Below are 19,763 nucleotides of genomic sequence, written 5' to 3'. Positions count from 1 at the left end.
ATTTTGATCACAACACTTATTAGCCACATGATACAATCTTCTTTTTCTTTTATTGTCTATCTCCACCAGCCCCACATTGGAATATATAATCCTTAAGGGCACAGATGATATTTGTGTTGTTCATCACTGCATTCTCAGTCTGGTTCAAGCACTCAACAGATGCTCAGCAGGTGGATGATGAATGGAAAGAAGGAATGGAGGGAGGTAGGCAGAGAGGGAGGGAATGAGAAAACAAGGTGACAGGAAGAGGTGAAAAAATGAAGAGGGCTAAAATAAAACTTTAAAAATGGCGGAAATGTGCTAGTGAATGTTGATTAAATAATGACATTAAAGTTTCTCCCATCATTTAGCATACTCTACATGATCACTTTTATGGGCCCCATATTTAAATGCATGGATGGCCTAACCCAATTTTGAACATGTAATTGTCCCCAGTTTGTCTATACTATAAATAGTGCTATGAAACACACATATACACCCTGACTATATTTTTAAGTCCCCATGCACCTATATGACCAGTCTGTTCTCTTGGCAAAAACTCTATTAGCCTTTGTCCTGCTTCATTCCGTACTCCAAGGCCAAATTTGCCTGTTACTCCAGGTGTTTCCTGACTTCCTACTTTTGCATTCCAGTCCCCTATAATGAAAAGGACATCTTTTTTGGGTGGTAGCTCTAAAAGGTCTTGTAGGTCTTCACAGAACTGCTCAACTCCAGCTTCTTCAGCATTACTGGTTGGGGCATAGGCTTGGATTACCGTGATATTGAATGGTTTGTCTTGGAAATGAACAGAGATCATTCTGTCATTTTTGAGATTGCATGCAAGTACTGTATTTCAGACTCTTTTGTTGACCATGATGGCTACTCCATTTCTTCTAAGGGATTCCTGCCCACAGTAGTAGATATAATAGTCATCTGAGTTAAATTCACCCATTTCAGTCAATTTTAGTTTGCTGATTACTAGAATGTAGACGTTCACTCTTGCCATCTCCTGTTTGACCACTTCCAATTTGCCTTGATTCATGGACCTGACATTCCAGGTTCCTATGCAATATTGCTCTTTACAGCATTGGACCTTGCTTCTATCATGATGGTGTGATCACTCACCTAGAGCCAGACATCCTGGAATGTGAAGTCAAGTGCACCTTAGAAAGCATCATTACAAACAAAGCTAGTGGAGGTGATGGAATTCCAGTTGAGCTATTTCAAATCCTGAAAGATGATACTGTGAAAGTGCTACACTCAATATGCCAGCAAATTTGGAAAACTCAACAGTGGCCACAGGACTGGAAAAGAGTTTTCATTCCAATCCCAAAGAAAGGCAATGCCAAAGAATGCTCAAACTACCGCACAATTACACTCATCTCACACGCTAGTAAAGTAATGTTCAAAATTCTCCAAGCCAGGCTTCAGCAGTATGTGAACCGTAAACTTCCAGATGTTCAAGCTGGTTTTATAAAAGGCAGAGGAACCAGAGATCAAATTGCCAACATCTGCTGGATCATGGAAAAAGCAAGAGAGTTCCAGAAAAACATCTATTTCTGCTTTATTGACTATGCCAAAGCCTTCGACTGTGTGGATCACAAGAAACTGTGGAAAACTCTGAAAGAGATAGGAATACCAGACCACCTGACCTGCCTCTTGAGAAACCTATATATAGGTCAGGAAGCAACAGTTCGAACTGGACATGGAAGAACAGACTGGTTCCAAAGAGGAAAAAGAGTACGTCAAGGCTGTATATTGTCACCCTGCTTATTTAACTTATATGCAGAGTACCTCATGAGAAACGCTGGGCTGGAAGAAGCACAAGCTGGAATCAAGATTGCCGGGAGAAATATCAATAACCTCAGATATGCAGATGACACCACCCTTATGGCAGAAAGTGAAGAGGAACTAAAAAGCCTCTTGAGGAAAGTGAAAGTGGAGAGTGAAAAAGTTGGCTTAAAGCTCAACATTCAGAAAACGAAGAGCATGGCATCTGGTCCCATCACTTCATGGAAAATAGATGGGGAAACAGTGGAAGACTTTATTTTTTGGGGCTTCAAAATCACTGCAGATGGTGACTGCAGCCATGAAATGAAAACATGCTTACTCCTTGGAAGAAAGTTATGACCAACCTAGATAGCATATTCAAAAGCAGAGATATGACTTTGCCAACAAAGGTGCATCTAGTCAAGGCTACGGTTTTTCCAGTGGTCATGTATGGATGTAAGAGTTGGACTGTGAAGAAAGCTGAGTGCCAAAGAATTGATGCTTTTGAACTGTGGTGTTGGAGAAGACTCTTGAGAGTCCCTTGGACTGTAAGGAGATCCAATCAGTCCATCCTAAAGGAGATCAGTCCTGGATGTTCATTGGAAGGACTGATGCTGAAGCTGAAACCTCAATACTTTGGCCACCTCATGCAAAGAGTTGACTCATTGGAAAAGACTCTGATGCTGGGAGGGATTGGGGGCAGGAGGAGAAGGGGACGACAGAGGATGAGATGGCTGGATGGCATCACCGACTCAATGGATATGAATTTAAGTGAACTCTGGGAGTTGGTGATGGACAGGGAGGCCTGGCGTGCTGTGATTCATGGGGTTGCAAAGAGTTAGACACAACTGAGAGACTTAGCTGAACTGAACTGATGCATCTATATGATTTCTTCAGTACAGAGTTCTCGAATTGAAACTTGTGCATTTTATGTTTATTAAACAACACCCCAAATCTCATCCAAAAGTTTCTACCAATTTACACAACCATCAACAATGTACTGGAACACTTAATTTCTAACATTTTACCAACATAGGGACTTATTGTTATATATGTATATGTCATTGTTTGAATTTGTATTTCCTTATTACTCACGGTTATAGACAATATATTTTTATGTTGTTTTATAAATTGCTGATGGATATTTTTTGCCAATTTTTCTATTGGATATTTTTCTATTTCATATTGATTCTTTAGAGAGTTTTATCTGTTCTTAGAGTGAGAACATTAATCCTTTGTGCCATCATATCATACCAAAACACTTTTCTCCAATTTGTTCTTTAATTTTGTTTTAATTATTTAATGTTATACTTAGTCCTAAAGTTCACCCTTTACAATTCAAAATCCTAGTGACCAGGAAAAGTAGACATTCTTTACTGCTAACAAAAGTAGCTTTAAGGAAAGGTAATCTATAAGTGAGTTAAATAATTTCCATAGTAACAAGAGGAAGAAAAGATTTGAATCTCTAAACTCAAGCAGGGAGACTCAGCTCTACTCAGAGCTCATAAAACATTTTCTTGTTAACAGGTACACTAGGGGATGCATGCTGTATGCTGAGATGAAGGCCATAATTTTTTAAGATCAAATTTCTTCTGGCACTTTTATTAATATACACCACACATACTTGTCAGAAGAAAAGTAAAAACGAATAAGAGTTGAAAGTATTATATTTTATTTGAAACACACTTGCCTTTAAATATTTAGGGAAAAGAATCTGTCAAAATACATTTTAGACTGTGTCAAGTTCAAACTACTGGAGGACTGGCTAGTAAATTATGGAATGGGATAACTCTTAGTAAACTCATTATATCTTGGATAGACAGAACAGTTCATCATCTGTAGAAATCCTGAACTTTGATAGAATTCTTTAAGAAGTGAGACAAAATCCTTAGACAAATCCTTAGACAAAACAGTTTTATAGCCATGCTTCCCGCAAAGGCCCTCCAGCATCAGTAGGTTTTTTCCTTCACTTGTCCCCTGAGCCTGAAACTCCTAGTCAAGGAGAGAAGATATGTGCTACTTATGTCATTAGTTTCCCTGATAATACCTATGGCTGCTAAAGTTAGCCAATAAAGCAATCAGTTTGCAGAATAAATCCATTTGCTGCCTCCGAACCCTTTTTAACAGTTCTCCAATAAACTGCTGGAAGGTGGCAATCGTGTTTTAGCTCAAGTCCCACTCATCATTAGAATGATGACTAATTCTACTTAAACAGTATCTGTATTTTAAATAGGAAGGCTTCGAAGCTTCCTGGAAAGCTGGAAAGTTTTCAAGACTAAAACACGTGAAGCACTAGCACTTTGGGCACAGTGGCTCTGATGTTTGGAATAGGGCGGCTTAGGGCAGGCTTCCTCGATCACACTCTGCCCTGCACCTGATTATAAGCCTGGGGCTGGGCCTTCAGGCTTCTTATGCCCTAAGGAAGATCATTTGAAAGTTAATTCAGAAATCATGATTAGGGATGTCCTGGCATTCCAATGCTTAAGACTTCACTTTCCAATGCAAGGGGTGTGGGTTTGACCCCTGGTTGGGGAGTTAAGGTCCTGCATACCTCGGTGGCCAAAAATCCAAAACATAAAACAGAAGCAGTATTGTAACAAATTCAATAAAGGCTTTAAAAATGGTCCCCATCAAAAAGGAAAGAAAGCAAGCATGATTATACATCTCTAATTTTCAAGCCTAGCGCTTCAAGTTTCTTCATATATATACTTAAATATACTCATGGAAAGAAAAAAATATGTAAATAATATCAGGCATCATATTATAAAATCAAACATTTCAGTACAAATGATTACTTCTTGTATTCTCACCTTCTATAAGAACAAAACTGTGAAATTAAACGTTGTGATACTTTTGCCTTTTGGTAACTCTTGGAATGGCTGAGAAATTCTTTCAATGAATGGGTCCTTATATACAAGTAAGACATAAAAAAATTCACCTCACAGGAGCTAGTGTGATAAGGTTCCTATTTGTAGATTCAGTACCCCCCCCCAAATGGCTTACTACATGAATCATGCTAGATTTTAGAGTATATACATTATTGCTGTTGTTTTCCAAACTCTTGAGTGTCCCCATTTTACATGAGATAAAAGCCATTTAGAGAGAATGATTGCTGGTTAGGTACATAACATGTAACCTTAGGGTTACACAACTAGAAAACGAAAGCCCTAGGATTTTAACTCAAACTTTTTGACCCCAAACCTTTGCAATATAAAAAGGGAAATAAAACACAAGGAACAACTTTACAGAGATTAAAACCAGTTGCTGGATTTTAGAATATCATGAAGGTAAGGACAGCAGCTTTGACAGTGCTGAAATCTGAAAGAGTGAAGCAGAAGACAAACTTAGAAGCTTCTTAAAACACAAGGAAATATTTAAAAGATAATACAGTGAGAATATGAAAAAAACAAAAAAAGCCTGGAGACCCAACCTATACTTAACAGGAAGTCCTAAAAGAGAAGCCTAGAAGAACTAGAGCAGCAGAGATAATATAAGAATTAACACAGAAGAGATTTCCCAATATCAGAAGAAAGCTCAGTATGAAATCTAAGAGTAAGGATCATATTTTTTGCAAACTCAATGAAGAAGAACCATATTATGATGATAAAAGTAAAGAAAGAAGTCAATAAGCATTCAGATGGGAGATTTTGTTCCATAAAAGACAAAAAGTGGGCAATCCTGGAAACTGTCAAAAATGTTCAGTTCTAAAAGATATACGAAGCAATGGAAGCAATAATGGAACTCTGAAAAATATATAGTCCCCAAGCTCTTCCCTAACAAAGGTGTTGTCATGTAAAAGCCATAGTTGGTGGGTGGGTCAGATAAAACATAGGTACAAAGTTACCCTTTTCTGAATAAACTTGAAGATACAGATATTTAATAATGATAAAAGATGAGTCAAAGTTAGAACTCAAAGGCAAAAAAATCACATTTTGAAAGGTCTTATGATGAGCTACTAAACCAAATAAACATTTGGAAGAAGTCCAAATCATAAATCTAAATGCAGTGAGAGCCAAACTATATTAAAGAACTGCTTTCCCTTTGAAACTAATGACGGCTTTTATTGAAAATTGACTGAAATGAATTATAGATTAAATGTAGTAAAATGGGATGGGGGAAATGAGGAAAAATAAAAGTGCCAAATTTCTCATTTACATTCAGAAAAGTGGAGTGAAAAATAAAAGAACCAAATTTCTCATTTATATTCAATAAAGGAGAGTGAAAATAAACGTGATATTGTGTGATATTTTAAGAGTTCAATAGAATTAAAATGTCTGGTAAGAGTCAAGCTCAACATTGTAGACCTCAGGAAAACGGGAACGGAGGGAAATATTATCTATCATAAACCGATGAAAATACATAACATCATCTTATGTTCAGTGTAAAAGTTGGCCAGTATTAGAACAAAGTTTCAGAAGAAAATTTTGTAAATTTTTGTAAATTTTTCTTGGAAAAATTTATAGAAGTTTTCAGAAAACTGTGGAACTTCTATAAAATCCCTATAGCCAGCTGCACTGAAGATACTGGTTCTTAACATCGAACCATTCTATTCTTTTTCATGTATTATGCTACACCTCCCTTCCATAGATGTCAGAGAAAATGAAATACACAAAAGAGCTAAGCATAAAAGGAAAACCACAGACTTGTTATTAATTCAGATTATAAAAGATAATATATGAGAGTATCCATATAATTGAGACAATACGAATCATAAAATCAATTTGTAAAAAGTGACATATAAGGGAGACAAAAGTTTGAAAATTACAAAACACTGCTGAAAGAAATGAAGGAATACATGAATAAATATAAAGACATCCTGTGCTCAAGGATTGAAAGACTTAATACAGTTAAGATGACAATCTAGCCAAAGGAATTTACAGATTCAATGCACTCCCTACTAAAAAATTCCAGTAACGTTTTGACAGAAAAACATATCCTAAAATTCAGATGGAATCTCATGAGACTCAAAAATGACCTTGAAAAGAACAAATTTGGAGGCTTTACACATCCTAATTTCAAAACTTACTACAAAGTTACAGTAATCAAAATAGTATAGTCCTTACATAAAGGCATAGATCAAATGGAACAGACTTGAGAGTCCAGAAATAAACTCACATGTGTGTGGTCAAGTGATCTTTCATCAAAGTGCCAGGACCACAAATGGGGAAAAGATATTCTCTTCAACAAACAGTGCTGAGAAAATTAGGTATTCAAATGCAAAAGAAGGAAGTTGGGCCCTTAACTTACAACAAATACAAAAATTAACTAAATCTGGATTGAAATCTAAATGTAAGGCCTAAAATGATAAAATCCCTACAAGAAAACACAGCAGGAAAGCTTCATAACACTGGCTTTGGGAATGATTTCTCAGATATGACACCAAAAGTACAGGCAATCAAAGAAAACATAGGTAATTAGAGTCCATTAGAACTTAAAACTTTTAGGCATCAAAGGAGAGGTAAAAGATAACCCATGGGATGGAAGAAAATGTTTGCAAGGCATCTATGTGATAAGTGTAATATTCAGAATACATGAAGAACTCCTACAACTCAGCAATGAACAACCAACCAATTCAAAAGTGAGCAGAAGACTCAAATAGACATTTCTGCAAAGAAGATATACCAAAAAGCACATGAAAAAATGCTAGACTGCCACTAACCTGTAGGAAAATGCAAATCAAAACTACAATGAGAATTCACTTCAGATTGATTAGGATGGTTATTATAAAACAAGCAAACAATAGAAAAAAAAAAATAGTAAGTGCTGGTGAGGATGCAAAGGAATTGGAACCCTCATGAACTGCTGGTGAAAATATCAAGTTGTCTGGCCTCTGTGGAAAATAGTTGCAACCCCATGGACTGTAACACACCAGGCTCCTCTGTCCTCCACTATCTACTGGAGTTTGCTCAAATTCATGTCCATTGAGTCAATGATGCTATCTAACCATCTCATGCTCTGCTGCCCCCTTCTTTTGCCCTCAATCTTTCCCAGCATCAGGGTCTTTTCCAATATTATTCGTCAATGAAAAGAAAAAAGCACTAGGTGCCTCAGACAATAAAGAATCTGCCTGCAATGCAGGAGACATGGGTTCAATCCCTGGGTCAGGGAAGATTCCCTGGAGAAAGAAATGGCAACTCACTCCAGTATTCTTGACTGGAAAATGCCATGGACAGAGGAGCCTGATGGGCTACAGTCCATGGGGTGGCAAGAGTTGGACATGACTTAGCAACTAAACCACCAAAAGAAATGAAGTTCTGATACACACTACAACATAGATAAATATGCTAGGTGAAATAAGCCAAACACGAAAAGACAAAGAGTATAAAAGTCCACTTATCCGAGGTACTCTGAAAAGACACATTTATAGAGACAGAAAGTAGAATAAAGGTTACCAGGGATTAGGAGAACAGGGAGTTGTTTAATGGTTTCAGAGTTTGGTTTGGGATGATGCAGAGGTTCTGGAAATGAACAGTGGTGATGACTGCACAGTGATGTGAATGTATTTAATGCCACTTAATTGTACAGTTAAAGATGGTAAATTTTATGTTGTGTGTATTTTACAATAAAAAAATAATACATTGCTCCTTTTCTTACCAAAATAGGCATTAGAACATCATAATTAGCCTAGTAGAATTTCAGCCACATTCTACATTAAAACATCTAATTTTCCAAACCAAAAATGAACACTTATAAAATCACTTGTCAATTAATTTCTAATTTAAAAAAAGACATTATTACAGGACTGGAAGGGAAAATATAAACTGTACTATGTTCCCTTTAAAAAATGACTATCACTATTTTTTCCAAACCACTGAGCTCAAACAAAACATGTTAAAATAGTACTAAGAATAAATCAAGCAAAAGATTATTTTCAGAAGTGGAATAAGCTGTTGTACCTTCCGGTATACCTTTTTTCTTAGAAATTTTCACTCAAAAATAAATTGTACTAACACTTCACATTATTAAGCTGTAAGAAGCTATGCTCTCTCTTCAGAATAGCTAATAGGAAAAGATGGGACTTGTCATAATATTTGGTTAAAAAAACCCGATAATTTCTAAATATTTAATATTCAGGATATTTAAAATACTATTTTAAAAATTGCCACTGCTTTAGAAGAACTTGCTGAGCTCAAAATCACTCACAGTTTATTGACAGATTTATTCTTTAACCCAGGACAAATACATATAATTATTTCCTTAAATGTTTGTCCACAGAAATTTAATTTACTCTGTGGTGTTGTATTATCAGCCTCGACCAAAAACATAGCAGAATCTAGTTTGTGTTTAAAATGATACGATGTTAAATAACCTTTGACCAATGATTGCTGGTACCTAGTAACTAGAGTTGATATGTTAGGCAGGAGCAAACCTCATTGAACTTAAGATACTCATAACGAGACTAAATAATCTGGTTTTAGAGCCTGCACACTTATCCGTGAAAAGCAATACATATCATAAAGCTTTCTACACATGAAAAAAATTAATGCTATGTTGGGAACTGGCTAAAGAAATTCTTCAAGAAGCCAAAGAGATGATATAAAAGAATCTTTTGAGGTTTTTGAGCTTCAGGCTAAACAGGGAGAAACATTCTGCAGAAGAAATTGTCATAATAAAGTTTCATATTTTTCAATTCCTGTTTCTCCTGAGAAGCTAAGGAATATAACTTTCATACTCTAGTCGTATTATAGAAAGACTTTGGCTTAATAGAGAAGCGATTAGGATTTGGAACAATTCTATTTGCCTAAGAAGAGGTCAGTTCATAATAAAAAGGAAGATCATAACCAGGGTACCTGGGTTTACCTTGGCTTTGCGAAAGCGGTAGACCACCAGCATGCTCACGAAGTCCAGCAGCATACACAGGGCTTGAAAGGAGATGATAGCCAGTCGCAAGTACTTGTCTTCCTGGACAAAGCAGGGGCTGTCGTCAGCACAGTAGGGGCAGCCCTCGCTGCACGGCAGGCAGACGTGGACTTCTTCTGACACATCCTTGGCACTTTCTACAAAATGGTGATCCGGACCCCTTCCTGAAATTTCCAAATAAAACCAGTGTCACTGCACCTTGGAAGCAGGTGAGACAGAATCAAAACACATCCTCCCTTCTTCATTCCGTTTCCCTCTAACTAAAAACCTTTTTTCAACCTTCTTGCTCAGAGAGTTACTTTGCTTTTAGACTCAAACAAAATTCTTTTCATCCTTTTGATTAAAAAAAAATGTCATTTGGAGCAATTGAGGAAAATTAGCAAAAATGGAACTAAATCTCCTCAGAGGCAGGGAACAGTTTTCTGTCTTTATTTCACTATCTTCCACTCCCTAATGGAAACTCCCTATGGTCACAAATCATATTCTATAAATATTTGCTAAAGAATTAACCAGAAAAAAAAAAAAAGGATGAGAAAGTTGTATCATTCCTGTACCAAGTAAATATACACAACACTTTTGGAACCTCTTGACCTAGATGGCACAGAATCTGAAATGAGGCTTTGACTGCTCTTTAATCCAGCAGGGATTTCATCCACCAAGTTCATTAGGTCTAAATTGGATAAAATGGCACTTAATCGACAGTTGTTCAGTGTGCAATTGCCTAATGATGCTGCATCCTCTGCCCAGAGGACAGTCCATACTTCCAGGCTATCGTGTAATTTCCCACTCTGCACACCCATAGGACATTTCCACACTATTAACTAACTGCTGTTACTGATCTACCTTTAGTTTTGGATTCTTATGTCTTGGTTATCAAACTTAACTTAGCCCTGAAGCCCAAGAAGTAAGAATTCTCTCTAAATGTTGAGTTGGCAATGCTCCGTCACTTCAGTCATGGCCAACTCTTTGTGACCCCATAGACTATAGTCTTCCAGGTTCCTCTGTCCATGGGATTCTCCAGGCAAGAATACTGAAGTGGGTTGCCATGCCCTCCTCCAGGGGGCCTTCCCAACTCAGGGAATGAAACCATGTCTCAGGTCTCCTGTGCTGCAGGTGGATTCTTTACCCACTGAGCCACCATTTAGTGCTGACAAATATGCAGTTAATAATATACACTTAAAAATCCTCAAACCTATTTCCAATCCTGACGTCAACACGAAAGACGTGAATATGTATTCAGTTTAGTATATAACACAAACACAACTTTGACTGACTGAGGAATTTGCAAAATTTGTTCTGGTTAACAGAATTTTAAAAACACAAAGTTTAACAGAAAATCTTTATTACTTTCAACTCCTGTTCAGTTCAGATCAATCATTCAGTTGTGTCTCTTTGCGACCCCATGGACTGAAGCACACCAGGCTTCCCTGTCCCTCACCAACTCCTGGAGCATGCTCAAACTCATGTCCATCAAGTCAGTGATGCCATCCAACCATCTCATCCTCTGTTGTCCCCTTCTCCTGCCTTCAATCTTTCCCAGCATCAGGGTCTTTTCAAATGAATCAGTTCTTCACATCAGGTGGCCAAAGTATTAGAGCTTTAGCATCAGTCCTTCCAATAAATAGTCAGGACTGATTTCCTTTAGGATGGACTGGTTTGTTCTCCTTGTAGTCCAAGGGACTCTCAAGAGTCTTCTCCAACACCACAGTTCAAAAGGATCAATTTTTCAGTGCTTAGCTTTCTTTATGGTCCAACTCTCACATCCATACATGACCACTGGACTCCTGCTGAAGGTTCACAATCTTTATAAAATATATTTTTGTCTTCATTTCTTCACAATAGCAGACGTAATTGAATATTTTTTTGTTGCTGCAGGATATACTACTGCTTAAAACTCTTCACTCTGTTACACAGTGAAAAGTGTATGAATTTCAGCATCCAGCAGATAAGGCTCCCGTTTCTAGACAGCTCTGAGACATTAGGCAACTCACCTGACCACTTTGGGTCTTAGCTTATTTCTGTATGAAATATGAATTGCTGTGGTATTAAATGCAATAATGTATGTAAATCACAATGCCTGGCTTTCTCTTCTTCTCCAAATCTGGGAGATGCAAAGAGAAATTAGGAATCCATTGATGTTTTAAAGAAAGGCATTACTGCTCAAAAACAAGCAGGTTACAAGAAAGAACTGAGATACGGAGGCAGTCAGTGGGAATAAGCTCCATTGCAGACAGGTTAAATTTGATGTCCAACTCCTTGTTCAGGAGAAATATACAACAAGAAGTGAGAAATAATGCAAGACTAGAGTCTTGGAGAAGAATCAATGTCAGTGAAAGAACCCACAGAGAGCTCTGGGGGTAGACAAACTATTTATTAAGGATTTCAAAGAGGGAGAATCTAAACAGGCAGAAGTTTTCACAATGTCATAGAAGAAAATGGATTTACTAGAACATGCTGGAATGTGATCAGAGAGGACACCTGAGGGAAGACTATGAAGTTTAATGATTACTGGATCCTTCATTGACCTTTAAGACAGTAGTTTCCAGACAGTGGCAGAGACTGAAATTAGGTTGTCAGAGCCAAAAGAATAAATATATGATAAAAATAGAATATAGTTTCAATAAATGTTCCATTGAATAAAAAAAAAATTGGTCTTGCAGAGCAAACAGACACAAGCAATCAACAAAACAAGTAAGTAATTTAGTCTGTTAAAACTGAGCGGTGCCGATAGAGCCAATATTTTATAATAACTATAAACAGAACATAATCTTAAAAAATTGCAAATCACTATTTTATACACCTGTAATATGTAATATTGGACAGCATCTATACTTTCATTTAAATAAATAAAGTTTGAATAATATTAAAACACATACACCCACATCAAGTGAGAAGTGCAGAAAGGAAAAATGAGTGGAACAAGGTCAGGGCAATCAGACATGCCAGAGTGAGAATTACAATTTTAAATTAAGTGGTTAGGATAGACCTCATTCTATAGGTGATATCTGAGGTATCAGATATATAACTTATATATTACAGATATAACTTATAAGTTATATCAGATATAACTCCCTTGAAAGAGGTAAGGGAGTTAGCTACTCTGACCTGTAGCCAGTACAAAGATCCTGAGGGGGGTGCATACCTGGCACATAGGAGGAAGTACAAAGAGTCTGGTGTCACTGGAGCAGATTGAGTGTAGGGCAGTGTGGTGGAAGGCAAAGTCAGAGAAGTAACAGGTCCAGATCATACATGGCACCCTGGGCCACTGTAAAGGCCTGGATTCTTCCCTCAGTAAAACAGAGAGCCACGGCAGGGTTCTGAGAGGGTAAGTGACATGATACGCCTTACGTTGTTAAAGGATTACTTTGATTATGAAGAATATACTGCAGCAGGTAAGGGTAGAAGTGGGAAGATTTATAAGAAGCTGTTGAGAATAATCCCGGAGAAGGAAATGGCAACCCACTCCAGTACTCTTGCTGGGAAAATCCCATGGGCGGAGGAGCCTGGTAGGCTGCAGTCCATGGGGTCGCTAAGAGTCAGACACGACTGAGCAACTTCACTTTCACTTTTCACTTTCATGCATCAGAGAAGGAAATGGCAACCCACTCCAGTGTTCTTGTCTGGAGAATCCCAGGGACGGGGAAGCCTGCTGGGCTGCCGTCTATGGGGTCGCACAGAGTCGGACACAACGGAAGTGACTTAGCAGCAGCTGTTGAGAATAATCCAGGTGAAACTTGACAGCTGCCGGGGCCACAGTGCAACAGTGAAAGCTAGCTGGATTCAAATGAATGTTGATTCAAATGAATCAACAAAATTTTCTGATGAGCCGGCTATGGAATGAAAGAGAAAGAAAAGAATCTGGAGTGATTCCCAGGTGTCTGGTATGAACTAGTGGATGGAGGAAGTTGCCCCCAACCAACATGGAGAAGAATGGTTGTGGGCCAGTCTTTGGAGAAGACGGCAAGTTCAAACTTGACATTTCAGTGTGAAAATATCTACTAGAGACCCAGGTGATAATGTTAAGTACATATCTTGCTATATTGGGTTTGGAATTTGGAAGAAAGGTCTAGAAGTAAGATAAAGATACAAAGGTTACGGGAATTTAGACAGTGTTTAGAGCCAAGAGAAGGAATGCAGACAGGGAAGTCTCCCAGGACATGCCAGTGTTATTGCCACACAAAATCTTTAATCACAGAAAACTTTCCTTGGCTGTGACTCATATTTTTAAAGGTCACTGTATTATTTCTTTCCACAACTGCAAACATAAAAAGCTTCAACAGAAAAGCAAGCAACCAACCAACCAATAAATATTTTCTCTGGATTTAAATATGACCTCCCACCAAAAGAGCTACAGCTGCGGTCCTGGTTTGGGTCTTCCAAAAGCAGAGCCTGAGACAATGACCTGGATACAGATAACTTATTTGGGAGGTGATTTACCATATGACCCTGCAATCCCACTCCTGGGCATATACCCTGAGGAAAACATGGTCCAAAAGGATACATGCACCCCGATGTTCATAGCAGCACTGTTTACAATAGCCAAGACATGGAAGCAACCTAAATGTCCATTAACAAATAAAGATGTGGTACATATATACAATAGAATGTTACTCAGCCATTGAAAATAATGAAATAATGCCATTTGCAGCAACATGGATGGACCCAGATATTGTCATACTGAGTGAAGTGAGTCAGACGGAGAAAGACAAATATTGTTATGATATCACTCATAAGCAGGATCTAAACAATGATACAAATGAACTTATTTACAAGACAGAAAACAGACTCACAGACTTAGAAAACAAACTTATGGCTCCTGGGAGGGAAAGGGGGAGGAAAGCATAGTTAGAGAATTTGGGACTGACTGCCATGGGTAACCAACAAGCACCAACGGTAGAGCACAGGGAACTCTGCTCAGTATATTGTAATAACCTAAAAGGGAAAATAATTTGAAAAAGAACAGATACATGGATATGTATAACTGAATCCCTTTGCTGTATGCATGAAACTAGACACTGTTAATCACCTATACTCCAACAAAAAATAAAAAGTTTTTTAAAATTGATTTTTTTAAAAAGTCATTATTAAGTTGGATGTCGCTGTAGGTAATGGGGGCTCCATCTTTGCAGGAGTGCTCTAAAAAGTGCATATAATGCTCCTCAGATTTGTCTCTGCAAAGGACAGAGGTGGGAGCTTAGGCAGCAACTACCAATCCCAGTCCCACTGGTTGACAGCTGTTCCCAGAGGACTTCAGTATGCGCACACTCTTAGACAAGTGCTGGGCAAGCTTAGAGGGCTTCAGCAGAAGCCCTGAGGCAGAAAAGAAATTCTGGACACACTTGGCAGTGAGATCCTGGCAGCACGCCCCCTAACTATCATAGTAGCTAACACCTGAGGTACATCAAGGGTATGTGATGCAGGGTATGAGGGTGTGTACACGTGTCTGCATGCACGCACACACAAATGCTTCTAAGTTACAAACTCAAATAGAATACAATTTGAATGGTGTCCCCTGGGTTTGAAGACCATGCTGACCATAAGCTGGACTGAGAGAGAAAAGCAAGCCTAGGACTGGTAGGCCTCACAGACAACTCTAATTACATTGCTAAACACGTTCCATGTTTACAAAGTGAATTTGCAGAAGCAGTTTATTCTTGCCTGTGGTCTTTTCCTTTATAATACTGCGTCTCAATCCATTTATTAAAGATTATACAATGAATTCCTCCCAGTTTAAACTACCACATTTAAAGAGTGGAACCCTCTCCAGTTCGCATTTGATTATACAGACTGAAGCCGAATCACACTATGGCGAGACACTCTAATAATCTGGGTTGACCAAACTACCCAAATCGGAGGCTCAATGAGCTTAAATCATCACCAAAGGAAAAAACCTTAATTTCATGTTCAGTTCAGTTCAGTTGCTCAGTCGTGTCCGACTCTTTGCGACCCCATGAATTGCAGTACGCGAGGCCTCCCTGTCCATCACCAACTCCCGGAGTTCACTCAGACTCACGTCCATTGAGTCAGTGATGCCATCCAGCCATCTCATCCTCTGTCGACCCCTTTTCCTCCTGCCCCCAACCCCTCCCAGCATCAGAGTCTTTTCCAATGAGTCAACTCTTCCCATCAGGTGGCCAAAGTACTGGAGTTTCAGCTTTAGCATCATTCCTTCCAAAGAACACCCAGGACTGATCTCCTTTAGAATGGACTGGTTGGATCTCCTTGCAGTTCAAGGGACTCTCAAGAGTCTTCTCCAACACCACAGTTCAAAAGCATCAATTCTTCGGCACTCAGCTTTCTTCACAGTCCAACTCTCACACCCATACATGATTACTGGAAAAACCATAGCCTCAACTAGATGGACCTTTGTTGGCAAAGTAATGTCTCTGCTTTTGAATATGCTATCTAGGTTGGTCATAACTTTCCTTCCAAGGAGTAAGCGTCTTTTAATTTCATGGCTGCAATCACCATCTGCAGTGACTTTGGAGCCCCCAAAAATAAAGTCACACTGTTTCCACTGTTTCCCCATCTATTTCCCATGAAGTGATGAGAGTGGATGCCATGATCTTCGTTTTCTGAATGTTGAGCTTTAAGCCAACTTTTTCACTCTCCACTTTCACTTTCATCAAGAGGCTTTTCAGTTCCTCTTCACTTTCTGCCATAAGGGTGGTGTCATCTGCATATCTGAGGTTATTGATATTTCTCCCAGCAACCTTGATTCCAGCTTGTGCTTCTTCCAGCCCAGCATTTCTCATGATGTACTCTGCATATAAGTTAAATAAGCAGGGTGACAATACACAGCCTTGACGTACTCCTTTTCCTATTTGGAACCAGTCTGTTGTTCCATGTCCAGTTCTAACTGTTGCCTCCTGACCTGCATATAGGTTTCTCAAGAGGCAGGTCAGGTGGTCTGGTATTCCCATCTCTTTCAGAATTTTCCAGTTTATTGTGATCCACACAGTCAAAGGCTTTGGCATGTCAATAAAGCAGAAATAGATGTTTTTCTGGAACTCTCTTGCTTTTTCCATGATCCAGTGGATGTTGGCAATTTCGTGTTAAGGAAAAATAAAAGGCAAAAGAGTTTTTCTTTTCACATTTTCCTAAATTCAACAACTGATATTTTTAGCATATTGTCAAAAGACACATAAGGCATTCTGCAATACTCTAAACTTTTGGGTTTAAATCAGTTATTTGTTTCCTTTTGGTAAGACATACCCAAGGACTAAGACAAAAAAAACAAAAAAATATTTCTCCTGCAATTAAAAATGGAGTATATTCTCTGTGAAATTTATTTTTGTGTGTATTAAATGGCAGGATTCCCTGGTAGCTCAGCTGGTGAAGAATCCACCTGCAATGCAGGAGACCCTGGTTCAATTCCTGAGTCAGGAAGATCCCCTGGAGAAGGGATAGGCTACCCACTCCAGTACTCTTGGGCTTCCCTGGTGGTTCAGACCATAAAGAATCCACATGCAATGAGGGAGACCTGGGTTCAATCCCCAGGTTGGGAAGATCCCCTGGAGAAGGGAAAGGCTACCCACTCCAGTATTCTGGCCTGGAGAATTCCATGGACAGAGGAGCCTGGCAGGCTACAGCCCATGGGATCACAAAGAGTTGGACACAACTGAGCAACTTCACTTTTATTAGATGCCATGACCAACTCAATGGACATAAGTTTGAGCAAGCTCCAGGAGATGGTGAACGACAGGGAAGCCTGGCATGCTGCAGTCCATGCGGTCGCAGAGTCAAAGATGACTGAGAAACTGAACCACCACAACAAAAATGCACATAATTAAATTACATTATATATATGTATATAAAGTAGGCTTTCTTCTTTCATTCTTTCTTTTACTAGAAAATCTTGTTTCTAAATCAGACTTACATACCATCTGCATATGAGAGAAAGACAGACATCTCTTTCACTAACCCAATCTTGTTGCATATCTTTTTCCTAATCATGGTCCCCTTTACATTCATCTATTTTGTTGTTCATAAATCAAGGTTCTTTCACAGTGATCACAATGTCCCCCACTCCTAGTTTACCAGAGAGACTGTGACTACTTGTTTAGATTTACCCTGTTGAAACAGAGAATGTGAGGGAGAATTCAGGAAAACAAGAATTTCAGATGGTCCTATCACAAAGTCCATTTCTGGTGTCCAAATGTCAATTACTCTGCCCCATTATTGTCTTTACCAACCTATTACCTCGAGACCCATAGGAACACAGACCCACTCTGTCTCTGTTCACGTCTCTCCCTCATGCCCCAAGCCCTTATGACTGTCTTTAATTGCCTGTGTTCCTCTGCTGTGTTTACTGCTAGAGCTTTGGAGACCCATATGCTGAACCCAAATAAACTGAAAACTCTGTAAAATAAGACTATGGTTTTATATTCTTATTTTCAAGCCTAGATTAAAATGACAAAACACCCAGTGTATACTGGGCTATGAAATATCATCATGAGTACAGGACATATCACAGAGAAACCATACAGTCCATTAAGTAGGATTCTTTCCTCAAGTAGGACTAAAATAATGAAAGTGAATGTTAAGTTACTCAGTTGTGTCCGATTCTTTGTGATCCCATGGACTGTAGCCTGCCCAGCTCCTCTGTCCATGGGATTCTGCAGGCCAGAATACCGGAGTAGGTTGCCATTTCCTTCTCCAGGGATCTTCCCTACCCACAGATCAAATCAGATACAGACACTCCTGCATTGCAGGCAGATTCTTTACCAACTGAACCACTAGGAAAGCCAAGTAGGACTAAAATAATAGCTAGCAGGTATTATGCCTACTGAAATAATAGCATAGGCATAATATTATGCCTACTAAATGAAATAATAGCAGCTAGATACAGGGTTGGAAACTGACATAACTCCAAATAATTCTATATTTCCTAATATAAAGTAATACTACATTGGTTAAATGAGTGTTTCAGTATTCGTGGAGAAAAAGACATTTCTTAGAAGATAAATTATGATATCATTTTATTATTTGTGCTCAAAATAATCACAAGATCAATTCACAAATGTCAAATAGTGAAGTGCTGTCATGAGAAACTTCTCTTTAAAAACTGCCTTCACTTTACTTATGGACTATGAAATCATGAGATGCTATAAGGGGCACAAAGTGTTAAAATGGAGAGAAAGCAAAATTGAAAGTAAGATAATTGATTTCTGAAGCTCAAAAAAAACTAAAATTAAGAATACAGCTTTTTACCTTTAAGTGTTTCTTGTAGGATGCAAAGCATGATTAAGTAACCTGGTTCCAAAAATATTTCATTAATTTATGTTGAAGTTCTCTATCTAGGACAAGAGAATATATGCAGCTAGTAGAAATCATACAACTATAGATAATAATAATGGGCTTATTGTTCATCTACTGAATGGCACCTTAAGTTTATGACGGTTTAAAATGTTAAGTTCCTAGAGAACAGGAACATGAATTATATACCTCTTATATACTCAGCACCAAACACAGTAATTTACACATACTGGATAGTTAGGAAATAAATGGCAATGATCAAAGTGATTTCTCAAAAGAATAAATTAACTGATTTGTAATACAAATGTATAGATGAAACTGCATTCAGCTCAATAAATCTTCATGTTCTTAACTCATTTATGCATAAAAATCTATTCAAAATTATATTTTTCAAGATGCTAGACATAAACTAGAAAGATATGTTAAGAATATAAGCTATTATTTATTGAATTTTAGAAATCCGCTTGGATGATAACTTGATTCTGAGCAACTTGAAATATTCTCCATGCATAGAATCTCAAGGATGACAACGTCAGTCACTCAGTCCTGTCTGACATTTGTGACCCCGCAGACTGCAGTACGCCAGGCTTCCCTGTCCATTGCCAACTCCTGGAGTTTACTCACACTCATGTCCATTGAGTTGGTGATGCCATCCAACCATCTTATCCTCTGTCGTCCCCTTCTCCTCCTGCCTTCCATCTTTCCCAGCATCAGGGTCTTTTTCAATGAGTCAGTTCTTCGCATCAGGTGGCCAAAGGATTGGAGTTTCAGCTTCAGCATCAGTCCTTCCAACACATATTCAGGACTGATTTCCTTTAGGATCAGTTTGATCTCCTTGCTGTCCAAGGAACTCTCAAGAGTCTTCTCCAACACCACAGTTCATACGCATCAATTCT

The 19,763-nt window shown here is 38.4% G+C and overlaps 1 protein-coding gene across 1 annotated transcript in view; it reads right to left on the bottom strand.

The window, feature by feature from the left end:
* Positions 1-19,763, bottom strand: part of GPR158 (G protein-coupled receptor 158) — a 300,295-nt gene that overhangs the window by 121,222 nt on the left and 159,310 nt on the right. The window contains exon 4 of the mRNA XM_061436038.1: positions 9,550-9,773. Coding sequence (XP_061292022.1) covers positions 9,550-9,773 — 224 coding nt within the window. The remainder of the gene's footprint in view (positions 1-9,549; positions 9,774-19,763) is intronic.

This window comes from Bos javanicus, chromosome 13 (assembly GCF_032452875.1).
Source record: "Bos javanicus breed banteng chromosome 13, ARS-OSU_banteng_1.0, whole genome shotgun sequence".
NCBI classification, from domain to species: domain Eukaryota; kingdom Metazoa; phylum Chordata; class Mammalia; order Artiodactyla; family Bovidae; genus Bos; species Bos javanicus.
This window is presented reverse-complemented; position numbering and strand designations above follow the sequence as displayed.